This window comes from Chlorocebus sabaeus, chromosome 9, assembly GCF_047675955.1.
Source record: "Chlorocebus sabaeus isolate Y175 chromosome 9, mChlSab1.0.hap1, whole genome shotgun sequence".
Lineage (NCBI taxonomy): Eukaryota > Metazoa > Chordata > Mammalia > Primates > Cercopithecidae > Chlorocebus > Chlorocebus sabaeus.
Genome location: NC_132912.1, coordinates 121712938 through 121730066, shown reverse-complemented (window position 1 = coordinate 121730066; position 17129 = coordinate 121712938). Strand labels below are relative to the sequence as shown.

The 17129-nt window shown below is 40.4% G+C and overlaps 1 protein-coding gene and 2 non-coding genes across 3 annotated transcripts in view; all 3 read left to right on the top strand.

Moving 5' to 3' along the window:
* The window catches only part of EIF3A (eukaryotic translation initiation factor 3 subunit A), a 48144-nt gene that overhangs the window by 7881 nt on the left and 23134 nt on the right, over positions 1 to 17129 (top strand). Inside the window, exons 4-14 of the mRNA XM_038009603.2 lie at positions 110 to 273; positions 1738 to 1937; positions 3163 to 3371; positions 7220 to 7391; positions 11823 to 11927; positions 12310 to 12408; positions 13447 to 13563; positions 13766 to 13951; positions 14876 to 15223; positions 16609 to 16713; positions 16796 to 16909. Coding sequence (XP_037865531.2) covers positions 110 to 273; positions 1738 to 1937; positions 3163 to 3371; positions 7220 to 7391; positions 11823 to 11927; positions 12310 to 12408; positions 13447 to 13563; positions 13766 to 13951; positions 14876 to 15223; positions 16609 to 16713; positions 16796 to 16909 — 1819 coding nt within the window. The remainder of the gene's footprint in view (positions 1 to 109; positions 274 to 1737; positions 1938 to 3162; positions 3372 to 7219; positions 7392 to 11822; positions 11928 to 12309; positions 12409 to 13446; positions 13564 to 13765; positions 13952 to 14875; positions 15224 to 16608; positions 16714 to 16795; positions 16910 to 17129) is intronic.
* On the top strand, positions 12040 to 12168 carry LOC119628195 (small nucleolar RNA SNORA19). The gene has a single exon (XR_005244499.1). It is a non-coding gene; the product is annotated as a small nucleolar RNA SNORA19 (small nucleolar RNA).
* Positions 13024 to 13155, top strand: LOC119628194 (small nucleolar RNA SNORA19). Its single transcript, XR_005244498.1, has one exon. It is a non-coding gene; the product is annotated as a small nucleolar RNA SNORA19 (small nucleolar RNA).

Below are 17129 nucleotides of genomic sequence, written 5' to 3'. Positions count from 1 at the left end.
AAGAGTTTGCACTGTTTTCTGATGAACATTGTTGGTTTTGGTTTTTAATCACATGGCAAAGTAGGAAACTGTCTAAAATTGTTTTCAACATTTTTTTCTGTCTTTGTAGTGTTCTCCTAAGTGCTGTAAGTGGTGAAGACACTCAGGATCGTACTGACAGATTACTTTTAACTCCATGGGTTAAATTCCTGTGGGAGTCTTACAGGCAGTGTTTGGACCTTCTTAGAAACAATTCTAGAGTAGAGCGCCTTTATCATGATATTGCCCAGCAAGGTAAGATGAGAAGATCAAATCTGAGTGAAGTGCTTTGAAATTGAGGAGTAAATTTTCTGAAAAGTGCTTAAAATGAACTAGTTTTTATCCTTATTGAAATGTTGGCATTCACATGATATTAAATGACTGCGGCCAGATGTGGTGGCTCACACCTGTAATCCCAGCACTTTGGGAGGTCAAGGTGGGTAGATCACTTGAGGTCAGGAGTTCAAGAGCGGCCTGGCCAACATGGTGAAACCCCTTCTCTACTAAAAATACAAAAAATTTAGCCGGGCATTGTGGTAATCCCAGCTACTCAGGAGGCTGAGGTGGGAGGATTGCTTGAACCCAGGAGGCGGAGGTTGCGGTGAGCCAGGATGGCACCGCTGCACTCTAGCCTTGGTAACAGCAAGACTCTGTCTCAAAAAAAAAACAAAAAAAACCCCCCAAAAAACAAAAAACAAAACCAAAATGACTGAGTAAGGAATTTGTTTTGCTCGTTAAAGGAGTTTTGTGTGAATTGTATTTTATTGATACCTGAAAATTTTTTTTTCTTTTTACATAAATATCAGTAACAATGAAAGACATTTTTTAAAGTCCTTTTGGAATTCTCCATGTGACTGAAAAAATAAACTTTTCCTTTTTTTTTTTTTTTTAGTAAACTTGAATTCTCCACTTTGGGTTTTTTTTAAATTTATTTTTATTTTTAAAAAAAGAACTGGGATTTTGTATTGTTGCCTAGGCTGGTCTCAGACTTCTGGACTCAAGTGATCCTCTTGCTTTGGCCTCCCATAGTGCTGAGATTACAGCTCTGCCCAGCCTGAATTTTCACTTTAACACAAGTAAATTTGGACTTTTTGACGGCTGTTGATACAAATATTAACTTGAAGTTAAACTGCATCTCTGTTTTAGGTCTGTTAAAATAGACATACTGTTTTTAAGGGGAAAGGAAATCTAAAAAATAATCCAATATCGCATATGTGACAGTAAAAAAATTAACGTGTCCATTTAAATGACAGGGAACAAATAGTTCATCTATCTGTAATCAGTTGAAATTAGGTTACTATAAGCCCTCAATTTGTATTATGTAGTTTTAATTAGTACAGAACCTTGTTGCTTTCCATGTAAGTTAGATATCAAAGTTCCTTATATTTCAGACTAGATTATTTTTACTCTTAGGATTTAAAGTGGTGGGTCTTTGAAAGGTGACTCTTAGGTCTAAATTTTAGTTTCCCGTTTGTAAACTCTGCCAGCACCACGTTTTAGTTCTAGGCAAGGACCGATGATTATGTTTTTGGTTTTGTTAGGGTTCACTCAAAAGATAGTCTGGATGAAATAAGTTGATTTTCATTGCATCACAAAGACTAATGATGAGTTTGATGAGTCCCGTTAAAATAACTGATTTTAATGTGTGAAATAAAACCTAGTCAAATATTTAAATAGATAGTGGAAGATACCTAATATATTTTACAATTATGCTTATAGCTTTCAAATTCTGCCTCCAATACACGCGTAAGGCTGAATTCCGTAAACTGTGTGACAATTTGAGAATGCACTTATCGCAGATTCAGCGCCACCATAACCAAAGTACGGCAATCAATCTTAATAATCCAGAGAGCCAGTCCATGCATTTGGAAACCAGACTTGTTCAGTTGGACAGTGCTATCAGCATGGAATTGTGGCAGGTATGTTGGATCTATTAGCTTTTCTTTCTAGAAATAATAGTCTGTTATTTTTCTCCCCCCTTAATGAATAGCTTCATCTTGGTATGCATTGGTTAATTTCAGTAGATAAGGAATTAAAGTTGCCTGATGGACTGGGAAAAGTTCTGAACAAGAAATCTCAGAATATTTTGTTTCTGGTTGCCTTCTATGAATTGTGGAGCAAACCGTATAATCTCTTTCAGACACAAGTTTCTTGACATATAAAACAGTACGTTGCCACTGCTGCTGGAAGTGTGGTTTCATGACTGGTGTCATTTGTGAACTCTCTGGTCTGTGATGAAATAAGTATAGCGTAGAGAAGCATATGCAGAGTATCTTAGTTGCAATTTTATTGTAAATTTTCTGTGTGTTTACTCTGATAAAAAGTGAACTTTTTCTGTTTCATTTTTGTGGTAATTTTGTATTTTATATTCTTCGGTAAGAGGTTAGAAATAAAAAAAAGAATACTACTGATTGTTGGAGAAGTGCTGCTGTAGATTATTCTAGATTTCTTAGTAGTGCTTTAGCTGACTGTCTTGCATTGGAGATCTTGGTGGTGGTAGGAAGTTAGTCCTCACCTGGCCCTTTTTCTCTAAGAATCCTCCAAAAACATTCTATATAATTTTGTAGTCGTGTGACCTTGAAGTCTTTTGTATATTTGATGGACAATATTTGATTGAAATTATAGAGGAAGAAACTAAAGATTGGGAGTCTTTGAGCCCGGTGAAAGTGTGATTCGATGTCTTGTTCTTGCACATGTTTCCTTTTCTATGGGGACACCCATCTTAAAATACTACCTGTAGAAGATGAGTAAACATGCTCCATTATAGAAAAAAATGCATAAATTAAAAGAAGAGACATATTCATCCATTATCTTATCACTCAGAAATAACCTGTTGTATGTCTTTCTAGATTTTTTTCTTTATATTGTCCCAAGTGATGGGATAATATGCAGATATTTTCTTGAGTCTGTTCTGTCTACTTTCCAATATTTCCTAAAGAACTTTTAAAAAGTTTAAGGAGTTAGTGTATTTGTAATTGTGGCAGTTTTCTAAAATAGATATTATACATGAGTAAAGAGAACCACACAAAGGTATTTTATTTGCTATTTTTATGTTTTCTGTGTTGTAGGTTTCATAGAAATTTGAATTAGATTTTTTTCATGTTATAGAATGCAATGACTTTTAATTTGTACTACTAATTTTAGGAAGCATTCAAAGCTGTGGAAGATATTCATGGGCTATTCTCCTTGTCTAAAAAACCACCTAAACCTCAGTTGATGGCAAATTACTATAACAAAGTCTCAACTGTGTTTTGGAAATCTGGAAATGCTCTTTTTCATGCATCTACACTCCATCGTCTTTACCATCTCTCTAGAGAAATGAGAAAGAATCTTACACAAGATGAGATGCAAAGGTAAGAATGTTATACTTGGATAATGTTGAAATTTTGTAACAAATACCTGTTATATGACATGGTATATTCTAGGCCGTGGTTTCTCAGCCTCTGCACTGCTGACATTTTGGGTTAGATAATTCTCAGTTGTGGGGCTGTCCTGTGTACTGCAGGTTGTTTAGCAGTATCTCCAGCTTCTCCCCATTAGATGCTAGTAGCAACCACCCCCAGTTGTGACAATTATAGACGTCTCAAGACGTTGCCCTTCCTGAACAGTATTCTTAGACTTTAGTAGTTGGTCTTGAACTCCTCACCTCAGGTGATAAGTAATTCCACTAAAAGCCCAGTTGAGAAATTTGAATATTGGCAAAAACACATTTAACGGATGAGCTTTCTATCCACATACAGGTATTTAGAGTCTATTCTTAGAACAGATAGGAAATTAAGAAAAACCCTTTTTTTCTTTTCTTTCTTTTTTTTTTTTTGGTGAGACGGAGTCTTGCTTTGTTGCCCAGGCTGGAGTGCAGTGGCGCGATCTTGGCTCACTGCATCCTCTGCCTCCCATGTTCAAGCGATTCTTCTGGCTCAGTCTCTGGAGTAGCTGGGATTATAGGCACCCACCACCATGCCTGGCTAATTTTTGCATTTTTAGTAGAGATGGGGTTTTACCATATTCGAGGCTGGCCTCGAACTTCTGACCTCATGATCCACCTGCCCCCACCTCTCAAAAGTGCTGGGATTACAGGTGTGAGCCACCGCACCCAACTTTTTTTTTCCTCTTGAGACAGAGCCTTCGCTCTTGTTGCACAGGCTGGAGTGCAGTGGTGTGATCTCACTCCGCCTCCTGGGTTCAAATGATTCTCCTGCCTCAGCCTCGCGAGCAGCTGGGATTATAGGTGTGCACCACCATGCCCGGCTAATTTTTTGTATTTTTGGTAGAGATGGGGTTTCACGATGTTGGCCAGGCTGTCCTCAAACTCCTGTCCTCAGGTGATCCTCCTGGCTCGGCCTCCCAAAGTGCTGGGATTACAGGTGTGAACCACCACGCCCAGCAAGGTAAACACTTCTATCAAGTCATTTTCTTTCTGATTGCAAAATATTAACTGTAGAATATATGGGACATATTTATTCTTATATAAATACATATGAATGTAAAAAGAAGGGTCTGTAACCCAACAACCTACAGACCATTTTTTCCTCGTGCTCTACACGTTCAGAGAAACTTCTGTAGCAACAAACGACAGAAATGAGCCCCAAAGGCATAGTCTTCCATTTTATTATTTATAACATTACATATAACCTGTTTCCTGTCACTTAAAAAGAATACATTTCTGGCCGGGCGCAGTGACTCATGCCTGTAATCCCAGCACTTTTCGGAGGCTGAGGTGGATGGATCACTTGAGGTTAGGAGTTCAAGACCAGCCTGGCCAACATGGCAAAACCCTGTCTCTACTAAAAATACAAAAATCAGCTGGGTGTGGTGGCACACGCCTGTAATCCCAGCTACTCGGGAGGCTGAGGCCAGAGAATGGCTTGAACCTGGGAGGCGTAGGTTGTGGTCAGCTGAGATTGTGCCACTGCACTCCAGCCTGGACGATAGAGCAAGACTCCGTCTCAAAAAAAAAAAAAAAAAATGCTATTGAACTTACACAACACACATACCACCTGTTTTCTTGTATTGGTAGACCAATTATTTTGTTATCCAGTAGAATTGTCTACAGCAAATTGTCTGTCTTATGTAAAACTATTTTAGAGCAATTCATGGGACCAGTTTTCATGGGACCAATTAAATGAGTCCCGCTAGTATATTTTCTTTCTTTCTCTCCTTTGTTCTCTTTTTCTTTGCTTTCTGATACGGTCTTTCTTTCCTTTCTAATAGGGTCTTGCTTCCTTGCTCAGGCTGGAGTGTAGTGGTGTGTTGTAGCTTGCCGCATGCATCCTCGAACTCCTGGGCTCAGGCGATTCTTCCACCTCAGCCTTCTGAGTAGCAGAGACTACAGGCGAGCGCCACCACGTCCAGCTAATGTTTAACTTTTTTTGTGAAGACGATCTCGTTACGTTGCCCAGGCTGGTCTCAAAGCTTCTGGTCTCAAGTGATCTACCTGCCTTAGGCCCCCAATGTGTTGGGATTTATAGGCATGAGCCACTGTGCCTGGCCACTAGTATACTTTCTTAGAAACTCTTGAGGATGGTGTCCATTATGGCATCCACTGTCACTTATGTAATTCACATCCTTTTTTTGAGACAGAATTTCGCTCCCGTTGCCCAAGCTGGAGTGCAATGGCGTGATATCGGCTCGCTGCAACCTCCGCCTCCCGGGTTCAAGTGCTTCTCCTGCCTCAGTCTCCCGAGTAGCTGGGATTACAGGCGCCAGCCATCACGCCTGGCTAATTTTTTTTGTAATTTTTTTTTTTTTGTATTTTTAGTAGAAACAGAGTTTCACCATGTTAGCCAGGCTGGTCTTGAACTCCTGACCTCAGGCGATCCACCTGCCTCGGCCTTCCAAAGTGCTGGGATTACAGGCGTGAGCCACTGTGCCTGGCCCACATCTGTTTGTTTTAAGGAAAAACATGTTCTTCCAGACACATAGCTTGCTTTCAGAGAGTACTATAATAATAGTGAGCATTAGGCTGTCTTAGTACATTATTTGGTTTAATCTTTGCAATAGCCTTATGACTCAGAAAATTGAGTATCTTGCCTAAGGTCACAGTCTTGGAAATGGCGAAGGGGAAATGCTAGCCCTTCAGCTCCAGGGCTCACAGGCTTTGGGGTCCTGCCATGCTCTGAATGCAGCCTGACTTCTTGTTTTTCAGGGATGTAAAAAATTAGCTCCTTGTTTTTGTCTGCCCATCTCCCTCACTACTATAATAGTGTTCACTTGTGATTCTTACAATTTTTTTCTCCCTTATTGCCACTTACTTCCTTAGGGTTTTTTTTTTTTTTTTTTTTTTTTTTTGAGACGGAGTCTTGCTCTGTCGCCCAGGCTGGAGTGTAGTGGCCAGATCTCAGCTCACTGCAAGCTCCGCCTCCCAGGTCTATGCCATTCTCCTGCCTCAGCCTCCTGAGTAGCTGGGACTACAGGCGCCCGCCACCTCGCCCGGCTAGTTTTTTGTATATTTTTGGTAGAGACGGGGTTTCACCGTGTTAGCCAGGCTGGTCTCGATCTCCTGACCTCGTGATCCGCCCGTCTCGGCCTCCCAAAGTGCTGGGATTACAGGCTTGAGCCACCGCGCCTGGCCTTTTTTTTTTTTTTTTTGAGATAGTCTTACTCTGCCGCCCAGGCTGGAGTGCAGTGGTGCAATCTCAGCTCACTGCACGCTCCGTCTCCTGGGTTTCAAGTGATTCTCCTGCCTCAGCCTCCTGAGTAGCTGGGATTACAGGCGCCTGTCACTGTGTCTGGCTAATTTTTGTATTTTTAGTAGAGATGGGGTTTCACCATGTTGTCCAGGCTGGTCTGGAAGTCCTGACCTCGGGTGATCCGCCCGCCTCGGCCTCCCAAAGTGCTGGGATTATAGGTGTGAGCCACTGCGCCTAGTCATTTCCTTAGTTTTTAAACCTGCCTTAATTTTGTAAGGAAATCTGAGGTATATGAATATGCCTTTTCTGCCATTTAATCACAATCTTTCTGAAGCTAGAAAACACTGACAGTACTGAGTGGATAGATGAAGTTCTGATTCTCTAAGTATTCTTTTAAACACAGTCCATTTCTCTTACTCCCGTGCTTTGATGGAATAATATTTATGAATATTGTGCACCGTGGTGATGTACACGTTCTGTCACTAGCACGCCTTAAGATTAAAGAGAAGTGCTTTTCCGCTTATCAAGTATCATTTATAAGCCTAACAGATTGAAAACTTTGTTCTCCATAGAATGTCTACTAGAGTCCTTTTAGCCACTCTTTCCATCCCTATTACTCCTGAGCGTACGGATATTGCTCGACTTCTGGATATGGATGGCATTATAGTTGAAAAACAGCGTCGCCTTGCAACACTACTAGGTCTTCAAGCCCCACCGACACGAATTGGCCTTATTAATGATATGGTTAGTATTTATTTGAGGATTTTTATAGCTTTGGGCAGAAAACTTTGTGGTCAGGTTTAATAACTCATGATTAAATACTAGGAATTCTGATTCAGTGCCGAGGGTTCTGATGTATGGACGGGGAAGCACTGGCGTCAGTCACTGTTCAGTTGAGGCAGTTCTGTCCCAGTAGGTGAGCGGGGGTTAAATTATTGGGAGTTTTGGTATAGCAGGACTTGGGTTGGCTCTGGGGAATACTGTGGGCCAGTCAGTGAGAGAAAAAGTAATGATGGGCAAGAAGGGTCATGGCTTATTTCATGGGAGCTCTAGGAAAACTAATTAAACTGTGTGTGGGAAATATGAAGAGGCTAGGGATATTAGTATGTTCTCGCACTGCTATAAAGAGATACCTGAGGCCGGGTGTGGTGGCTTATGCCTGTAATCCTAGCACTTTGGGAGGCTGAGGTATGTGGATCACCTGAGGTCAGGAATTTAAGACCAGCCTGGCAAACACAGCGAAACCTGATCTCTACTAAAAATACAAAAACTTAGCTGGGCGTAGTGGCGCACACCTGTAATCCCAGCTCCGCAGGAGGCTGAGTCAGGAGAATTGCTGGAACCTGGGAGGCGGAGGTTGCAATGAGCTGAGATCGTGCCGCTGCACTCCAGCCTGGGTGACAGAGTGAGACTCCTTCTCAAACAAACAAAGAAATAAACAAAAAAGACCGGGTGCGGTGGCTCAAGCCTGTAATCCCAGCACTTTGGGAGGCCCAGACGGGCGGATCACGAGGTCAGGAGATCGAGACCATCCTGGCTAACACAGTGAAACCCCGTCTCTACTAAAAAATACAAAAAAAAACTAGCCGGGCGTGGTGGCGGCGCCTGTAGTCCCAGCTACTCAGGAGGCTGAGGCAGGAGAATGGCATAAACCCGGGAGGCGGAGCTTGCAGTGAGCTGAGATCCGGCCACTGCACTCCAGCCCGGGCGACAGAGCAAGACTCCGTCTCAAAAAAAAAAAAAAAAGAAAAAGAAATAAACAAAAAAGAAATACCCGAGGCTGGGTAATTTATAAAGAAAAGAGGTTTAATTGGCTCACGGTTCTACAGGCTGTATAGGAAGTATAGTGGCTTCTGCATCTGGGGAGACCTTAGGAAAATTACTGCCATGGTGGAAGGGGAACGGGAAGCAGGTATGGCTTATATGGCTGGAGCAGGAGAAAGAGAGAGAGGGGGAAGGTACCACACATTTTTAAACAACCAGATCTTGAGAGAACTCTTAATCATGAGGATGGGCCTAGGGGGATGGTGTTAAATCATTAGAAACTGCCCCCATGATTTAGTCACCTCCCACCAGGCCACACTCCAACATTGGAGATTACAGTTGAACACGAGATTTGGGTGGGTACACAGATCCAAACCATATCAGTAGGGGAGAAGGTAAGGTAGACTTACCTTCAGTGTCTGATGTTCAGTGTCTGAACAACTAAAATATTTTCAACTTTTTTCTCTTAAACTTTCATTTTATGTTATTAAATAGTATGGACTTAATTAGGGTTCTTCAGTGAAATTGTATGTGAAATACTTTTTAAAATGCAGATTTCTAGGTTTTACCTAGCAGATATAATACAAAAGTTTTAGAGTGTGGAGCCTAAGATGCGGTGTTGTTGTTGTTGTTTTTGAGACGGGGTCTAACTCTTGCTCAGGCTGGGGTGCGGTGGTGCGATTTCAGCTCACTGTAACCACCACCTCCCAGGTTCAAGTGATTCTCCTACCTCAGCCTCCCAAGTAGCTGGAATTACAGGCGTGCACCACTACAGTGGTTTTTTATATTTTTAGTAGAGATGGGGTTTTGCCACGTTGGCTAGGCTGGTCTGGAACTCCTGGCCTCAAGTGATCCACCCACCCTTGACTTCCCTAAGTGCTAGGATTATGGGTGTGAGCCACCGCACTGGCCAGATTTGTGTGTCTTTTCATTGTTTCACATTGATGGAATTTTCCATTCAGTGGAAATTTGAGTGCCTGTTAAGTGCCTAGCAAGTGAAACTGAAGGGAGAAGTTGTATTCTAAGGGAGCTTAGATTCTAGGGATTCTCATCATAACAGTCTGACTTGGTTATTAGAGTCACCTCCAGTAGATTACTTTGGGATAAGAGAAGGAGGGATAAAAAGTATTAAGGAAAAATCAACTTGGCTGTATGTTTACCGAAAATGGAGTTCAAATCATTAACAGTCCCTAATTCATGAATAGAGCAATTAAATCAAAAAGATAATGGCAAGCTCTCTCAGATATTTTAAAAATGTGTTCTGAGGAATCACCTATATTCACTCTGGTAAAAGCTGGATAAAAGGCCTAAATTTTCTGCAATAGTCAATTTAAGTAAGAACAAATAGGTTTTCTAGATAGTGGCATTTTTCTTTTATGACATAGTAATGCAGATTTGCTTTGTAGTTAACTTTTGTGAAGAGTTCCTGCAGAGCAGCTTTTTTTCTACTTTGTATGCCTCCATGTTTTTCTCTGCTGCCGCTGCCCACGGAGTTCAACTGTTTATGGGACAGATGCAGGACTCAGTGTAATAGAGCAACAGCAGTGTCTTGAGGAAGAGGTTTCATTAGCAAATAAAACATTTGCTAATACAAAATTGGCTTCTAATTTTTAAAGCTGAAGAAATGTGCCACACTGGAAGGATAATCCACGTCACCTTGCTGTTAAAGTTGATCTCGGCCAGGCGTGGTGGCTCACGTCTTTAATCCTAGCACTTCGGGAGGCCAAGGCGGGTGGATCACTTCAGGTCAGGAGTTTGAAACCAGCTTGGCCACTGTGGTGAAACCACATCTCTACTAAAAATACAAAAAAAAAAAAAAAAAATTAGCTGGGCATGGCGGTGTGTGCGTGTAATACCAGTTACTCGGGAGGCTGAGGCAGGAGAATCGCTTGAACCTGGGAGGTAGAGGTTGCAGTGAGCTGAGATCGCGCCACTGCACTCTAGCCTGGGTGACAGAGCGAGACTCCATCTCAAAAAAAAAAAAAGATGATCTCTTAGACTTAGATTTAATATACTGCAATATGTTGTCCCAGAAGCGAAAGACCTTTACAATTGTCCGGAAGTAGAATTTAAGCCACTAAAGGTCTGTGAGCAAGTCAATCAGTGATCACTCATGGGTAGCATTGGACCGGCAGCTAGGGCGTCTAGATTAGGGTCCTCATTGTGCCCATAGAGTGTAAACTTTTAGGAGGATACCCGTTAGTGTCACGTGAATGGATTAGCTGACTGCCAAGAGGCATTTATCAACTTCTTGAGTTGGCCATATATCCAAGGTCAATACCTGAGCGTTAGGCTTCCATCACCAAATTTGTGAGACAGAGTGATTCCCTTATCTCAGGAAAAGACTCAAACATTCCTAAGAGTGACTTTTAAATCAGAAAGTAAACCAATTGTGTATTTTAGTGAGAAATATAATTTAGTAGATTATGGCAACCTTTCACATTCCCTATTTGGAAGGGGAGCTACATGAATAATCTAAAATAACTTGATAGGAATGAAATTAGAGCTGTTAAATTTTTTTTTTTCCTCTTAAAGGTAGATTCCAAGTTAGGGAATTTTATTTGTATGCATATACCACACCTTATTGCAGTCAAGATAAATGGATGCTTATAAGGGGGAAGTGTTAGAATGGTGTCAGTCTTGTACCCATTTTACATTAGAGTTAACCTTAGCCCTGAGTGCTCACGTGTGTGGGCGCCCGCCCCCCTGACTTGGGGATGCGATCTGCCAACATTTGCCTCGGTTTTGTTACCCACTCTCTATGGGTGCACACTTCTGTGCTTTGCTCTGTCCCAGCAGTTATTCTGTCCTTGGGTTAACAGTTCCTAAAAAATGACATATTCCATGGTAAAATTGAAGTCCATATAAATGGGGTGATATGTGAAATTCTTTTTCTCACCGTTATGTCTGTGAGATTTATTCATGTGTTCTATGTAGTTGTTCTTTTTTGAGCATTTTTGTTTATTTTATGAACACAGCACTATCCTATTGATGAGTATGTGAATTCTCCCCAGTTTGGAGCTATTAGAAATAGTGCTGTCGTGATTATTTTTGTGTGACAATTTATATAAAAGTAAAATTCCGGTATTTTCCTTGTTATTGGTAATAAAATATTCCATTGACCACAGTAGTTGTCTTTGTGAATATTTAATTGGTTGTGGTTGTGTTTTTTAGAGTTTCCTTTTTGCATACCTGTGGGGCTTTTCACTGTAGGTTAGTGTGCATAGCGTGGGGCAGGAGACCCAGCATAGTTGTACTTTGGATTCATTTTTGGTAAATTTAGAGGAGATTGAGGCTTGGTGATTTTTTAAATCGTTTTCCAGATTTCCAATGCTGTCATTTATACTAAGTTCAGAATTTTAGTTGGAAAATTTCCTTTGGCAGTTACATTTTTTGTTTTGCTTACTGTAGGTCAGATTTAATGTACTACAATATGTTGTCCCAGAAGTGAAAGACCTTTACAATTGGCTTGAAGTGGAATTTAACCCATTAAAACTCTGTGAGCGAGTCACAAAGGTAAGCCTTTGTATTTTAGTTTTGGTTGTTACCACAGAGTTGGCCTTACTGCAGTTTTGGGTTGTATTGATACTTGTTAAGAGAGAAGTTTTGTCCTATGTGTTGGAATTCAGTGCACATTTCATTGTCTTTTTTCTTTATTTCAAGAGAAAAGATATTTCTGATGTGCTAAACAAACATTTGGAGGTTAATTAGCAGCATGACTAATTTAGCCATTGCTGCCAGTCACCTTCAAACAAGTATCAGTAGCTTCATGATACATTTTGTATTTATTTGCATTGGATGATGTTTTTGTATATTAAAAAAACTGAGAGAGTTTTAGATGTTTTAGTATCTATTATGTAGAAAGTATGATTCTCTTTCAACTTAATGAATTTTATAGGTTCTAAATTGGGTTAGGGAACAACCTGAAAAGGAACCGGAATTGCAACAGTATGTGCCACAACTGCAAAACAACACCATCCTCCGCCTTCTGCAGCAGGTAAAAATAAAGTGTTTTGTGGAAGAACTGGAATTTCCTTGATTGTATGTGCTCATCATGAAACTAAAAACTGGAAAAATCTAGAACTGCCTAGGAAGTGAGAACCTCCCCATGTTCTGCCCCTGCCAAAAATTAGTTTATTTATTAATTTGAAAACCAGAATTATTATATTCACGTATTTTGTAATACACTTTTTTTTTTTGGTCAAACACTGTCTTTGGGCATTTTTCCCTGTTAGTAATGTACGGGCTACCTTATTCCATTTAAGGTACCGTGGTGTATTTATTCAGACTCTCTTGATGAAAACCTATATTATTAGATTTTTTTTTTTTCCTTGTTAGAAGTCTTGTAGCATTGATCATCTTTCATACATGTATCTTTGCATACTTCTATTACTTTCCGTGGCATAAGATGTGGAATTAGTCATAGTGTTTATGGATTTAAAGCTTTAATAGCTATTCAGAAGCCTGGATTAATAGATCCTCCCACTGTGAGTGAATGAGACAGCCTTTTCATATATTTTAGTCCAGGGGCTTAAGTAAGTGCTGCCATTTTGTTTTCCATTTGTTTCATTTGGGAAGGAGGGCCTTTTATTATATTTTCATCTCAGTATTTGTGCACATGTCATTGACCTGCTTTCTTCTGTATATGTGAGCAGTGTTATTTCTTATGTGCTATACAGATAATTGAAGGCTAATTAGCAGTATAACTATAAAAAGTAATGCTGCCAGTCTCCTTCAGACAAAAATTGTATAAGAAGTGTTTAAATATATTCGGTAAGTAGCAGGTTTTTAGGCTTTTTTGTTTTACGACAACTAGGATTTGAAAAGATTATAGGTTTGAGAATAGTATGGTAATGGTTCTCAAAGCATGGGGTTTAGAGTTGATAGTCTGGGATTAGCATTCTGGCTTTGACAATGTACTGCTAACATAAATTCTCTGGCATAATTTCTACTTCCCATGACTGTCATGAGATTGCACATAAAAAGTGCTGAATAAATAGTGACTCGTGTTATTAACCCTATGTTTTCTATGCAGGTGTCACAGATTTATCAGAGCATTGAGTTTTCTCGTTTGACTTCTCTGGTTCCTTTCGTTGATGCTTTCCAACTGGAACGGGCCATAGTAGACGCAGCCAGGCATTGCGACTTGCAGGTAGGTATGTGCTTGTAAGGAGCTAGGAGAAGGCCCTTGAGGACTAGAAACACGTATCTTTTGTTTCTCGGCTTTTGGTACAGTGATACCATTTTAAAGTTTACTGAGTGAACTTTTCCAGCTTTTGTATATGACATTCTTCTGTTACTTTTTGACTTCATGCTTACTTATGGATTTAACCATTGATAATTTAATTTTTAAGGTTCGTATTGATCACACTTCTCGGACCCTGAGTTTTGGATCTGATTTGAATTATGCTACTCGAGAAGATGCTCCAATTGGTCCTCATTTGCAAAGCATGCCTTCAGAGCAGATAAGAAATCAGCTGACAGCCATGTCCTCAGTACTTGCAAAAGCACTTGAAGTCATTAAACCAGCTCATATACTGGTATGCATCTTCCCGGGGAAATAAATCCCAGAAGTTTTGAGGGACTCTTGGGCCATGTCTTTCACAAAGAGGTTTGAGACAATATCTGAGAGAAGGGATTTATGATATATTTCCTATAGAATTGTACTTGGTAGTTTTGTTATTTGATCAAATACACAAATCATTGAGCTTTCTTCCGTCGAACAAAATACTTCTCTGTGTAGGTAATGTAAAAGTGTGGATTATGTTACAGAAACAGCAGAGTAGACATAGGATTCCTCAAATAGTGAAGTACAGTGAGTGGATTTTTCCCTCCTGCTTAAGTTATTTATTTATTTATTTCTTTTTTTTTTTTTTTTTTGTTGTTGTTGTTTGAGATGGAGTCTCACTCTGTCACCCATGCTGGAGTGCAGTGACACCATCTCGGCTCTGCAGTCTCCACCTCCTGAGTTCAAGCAATTCTTGTGCCTCAGCCTCCTGTGTAGCTGGGACTACAGGCACGTACCACGTGCCCAGCTAATGTTTTGTATTCTTAGTAGAGATGGGGTTTCACCATGTTGGCCATGCTGGTCTCAAAACTGGCCTCAAGTGATCCACCCACCTTGGCCTCCCAAAAGTGCTGGGATTACAGGCATGAGCCACTACCTGTAACAAGTGATTTCTTGTTTGTGAGCTCTGTTAATGAACACCTAAGGTAGGTTTGGTGCAGTGAAAAGTTGTCTTAGCTAGGAGAGCTGCTTTAGCTGCGTTGTTGCTATTAAAAGACTGAGTAGGAGCAACACCATAGCATTTGATACTGAAAACAAACAGCTTGAATAGTGTCATCTTCCATTATCAAATGCAGATACATAGAAAATGCATCAGGATTATTTTGTAATTTCTTTAATGTCTAATACCAGAGGATGTTAATTTTGGTCATTTAAAAAAATTCGTTTGGTTTTGAAGCAAGAGAAAGAAGAACAGCATCAGTTGGCTGTTACTGCATACCTTAAAAATTCACGAAAAGAGCACCAGCGAATCCTGGCTCGCCGCCAGACAATTGAGGAAAGAAAAGAGCGCCTTGAGAGTCTGAATATTCAGCGTGAGAAAGAAGAATTGGAACAGAGGGAAGCTGAACTCCAGAAAGTACGGAAGGCCGAGGAAGAGAGGCTGCGCCAGGAAGCGAAGGAGAGAGAGAAGGAGCGTATCTTACAGGAACATGAACAAATCAAAAAGAAAACTGTTCGAGAGCGTTTGGAGCAGATCAAGAAAACAGAACTGGGTGCCAAAGCATTCAAAGATATTGACATTGAAGTATGTAGCATTTTAGTCATTAAAAAGCTAGTTTTATCCAGGTATTTTGTACTCTTAGAACCATAGTCCTGTACCATTTGTTGGCTTGTTGAGTTATTTCACACATTTTGATACAGCTGGTCATGACTAAATCTGTGAGTAAGCATATGTTTATTGCTCTGGGAAGTTTTGTGTTTGTTTTTTTGAGACGGAGTCTCTTGTTGCCCAGGCTGGAGTGCAGTGATGTGATCTTGGCTCACTGCAACTTCAAGTGATTCTCCTGCCTCAACCTCCCAAGTAGCTGGCATTGCAGGCACCTGCCACCACACCCAGCTAATTTTTTGTATTTTTAGTAGAGACAGCTTTTCCCCACGATGGCCAAGCTGGTCTCGAACTCCTGACCTCAGGTGACCTGCCTGCCTCAGCCTCCCAAAGGGCTGGGATTACAGGAGTGAGTCACCGCACCCGGCCTGCTCTGTGCAGTTTTAACTACTATATATTAATCACAGAACAGGTTGCATATCCCTTACCTACAATGCTTGAGAGCAGATACCTTTCAGATTTTGGATTTTGGAATATTTGCGTGTATATATAATGAGATATTTTGGGGATTGGAGTAAAGTCTAAACACGAAATTAATTTGTTTTATAAGACTTTTTTTTTTTTTTTTCTTCGTGGGAGACAGTCTCACTCTGTTGCCCAGGTTGGAGTACAGTGGTATGATATTGGCTCACTGCAACCTCTGCCTCCCAAGTTCAAGCAATTCTCTAGCCTCTGCCTCCCAAGTAGCCAGGATTGTAGGGGTGTGCCACCACGCCTGGCTAGGTTTTGTATTTTTTGTAGAGATGGGGTTTCACCATGTTGGCCTGGCTGGTCTTCAGCTCCTGACCTCAAGTGATCTACCTGCCCCAGCCTCCCAAATTGCTGGGATTACAGGTGCGACGCACCACACAAGGCCTGTTTCATAGACATCTTATACACGTAGCCTGAAAGTAATTTTATACACTATTTTACATAATTTTGTGCGTGAAACAAAGTTTTAATGCATTTTGACTGACCTGTCACCTGGGTCAGTTGTGGAATTTTACACTTGTGGCACCATGTTGGTGGTCAGAAAGTTTAAAAATTTGTAGCATTTCAGATTTTGGGTTTTCTGATTAGGTTTGCTTACCCTGTTTAGTAGAATGTGGGTAGATGTAGGTTGGAGGAGTGAGAAAAAGATGTATGGATAGTTTTTTCCTTGTGGTCAAGTGGAAATAAGGCTATTGTATGATGTTTTTACATTTCCTAAATTGTCCATTGTAACAATGAAAGCAATTTAGGATTTTATTCTAGAAAGCAGTGAGTTATGTTAGGCATTGCTTGTTTATCCTTGTTAACAATTGTGCATTTGTATTACCTTTTAGGACCTTGAGGAATTGGATCCAGATTTTATCATGGCTAAACAAGTTGAACAACTGGAGAAAGAAAAGAAAGAACTTCAGGAACGCCTAAAGAATCAAGAAAAGAAGGTAAATGAAAGGATTGGTAAACCTTTAACATACCAAGTTAAGAAAGATTTTTAAAAACTACGTGTGTTATCGTGTCATTCAGATTGACTATTTTGAAAGAGCCAAACGTTTGGAAGAAATTCCTTTGATAAAGAGCGCTTACGAGGAACAGAGAATTAAAGACATGGATCTGTGGGAGCAACAAGAGGAAGAAAGAGTAAGTTTTTAATTTAATTGTAATATTTTTAGATTGTAATTAAATCCTCTGCCAGTGATGGAACCGAGCATTCAGAATTGCTTTATTTTGTATTCTTCTGCTAGAAATGGTGCTCTAATGGCTGCCTATGAACAGATTGGTAGAAAGATGGAACATTTCACGATAGAGATTACAAACGAAACTTGGAAAACAAAGGACAACTGAAAAGCCCATTTTACAA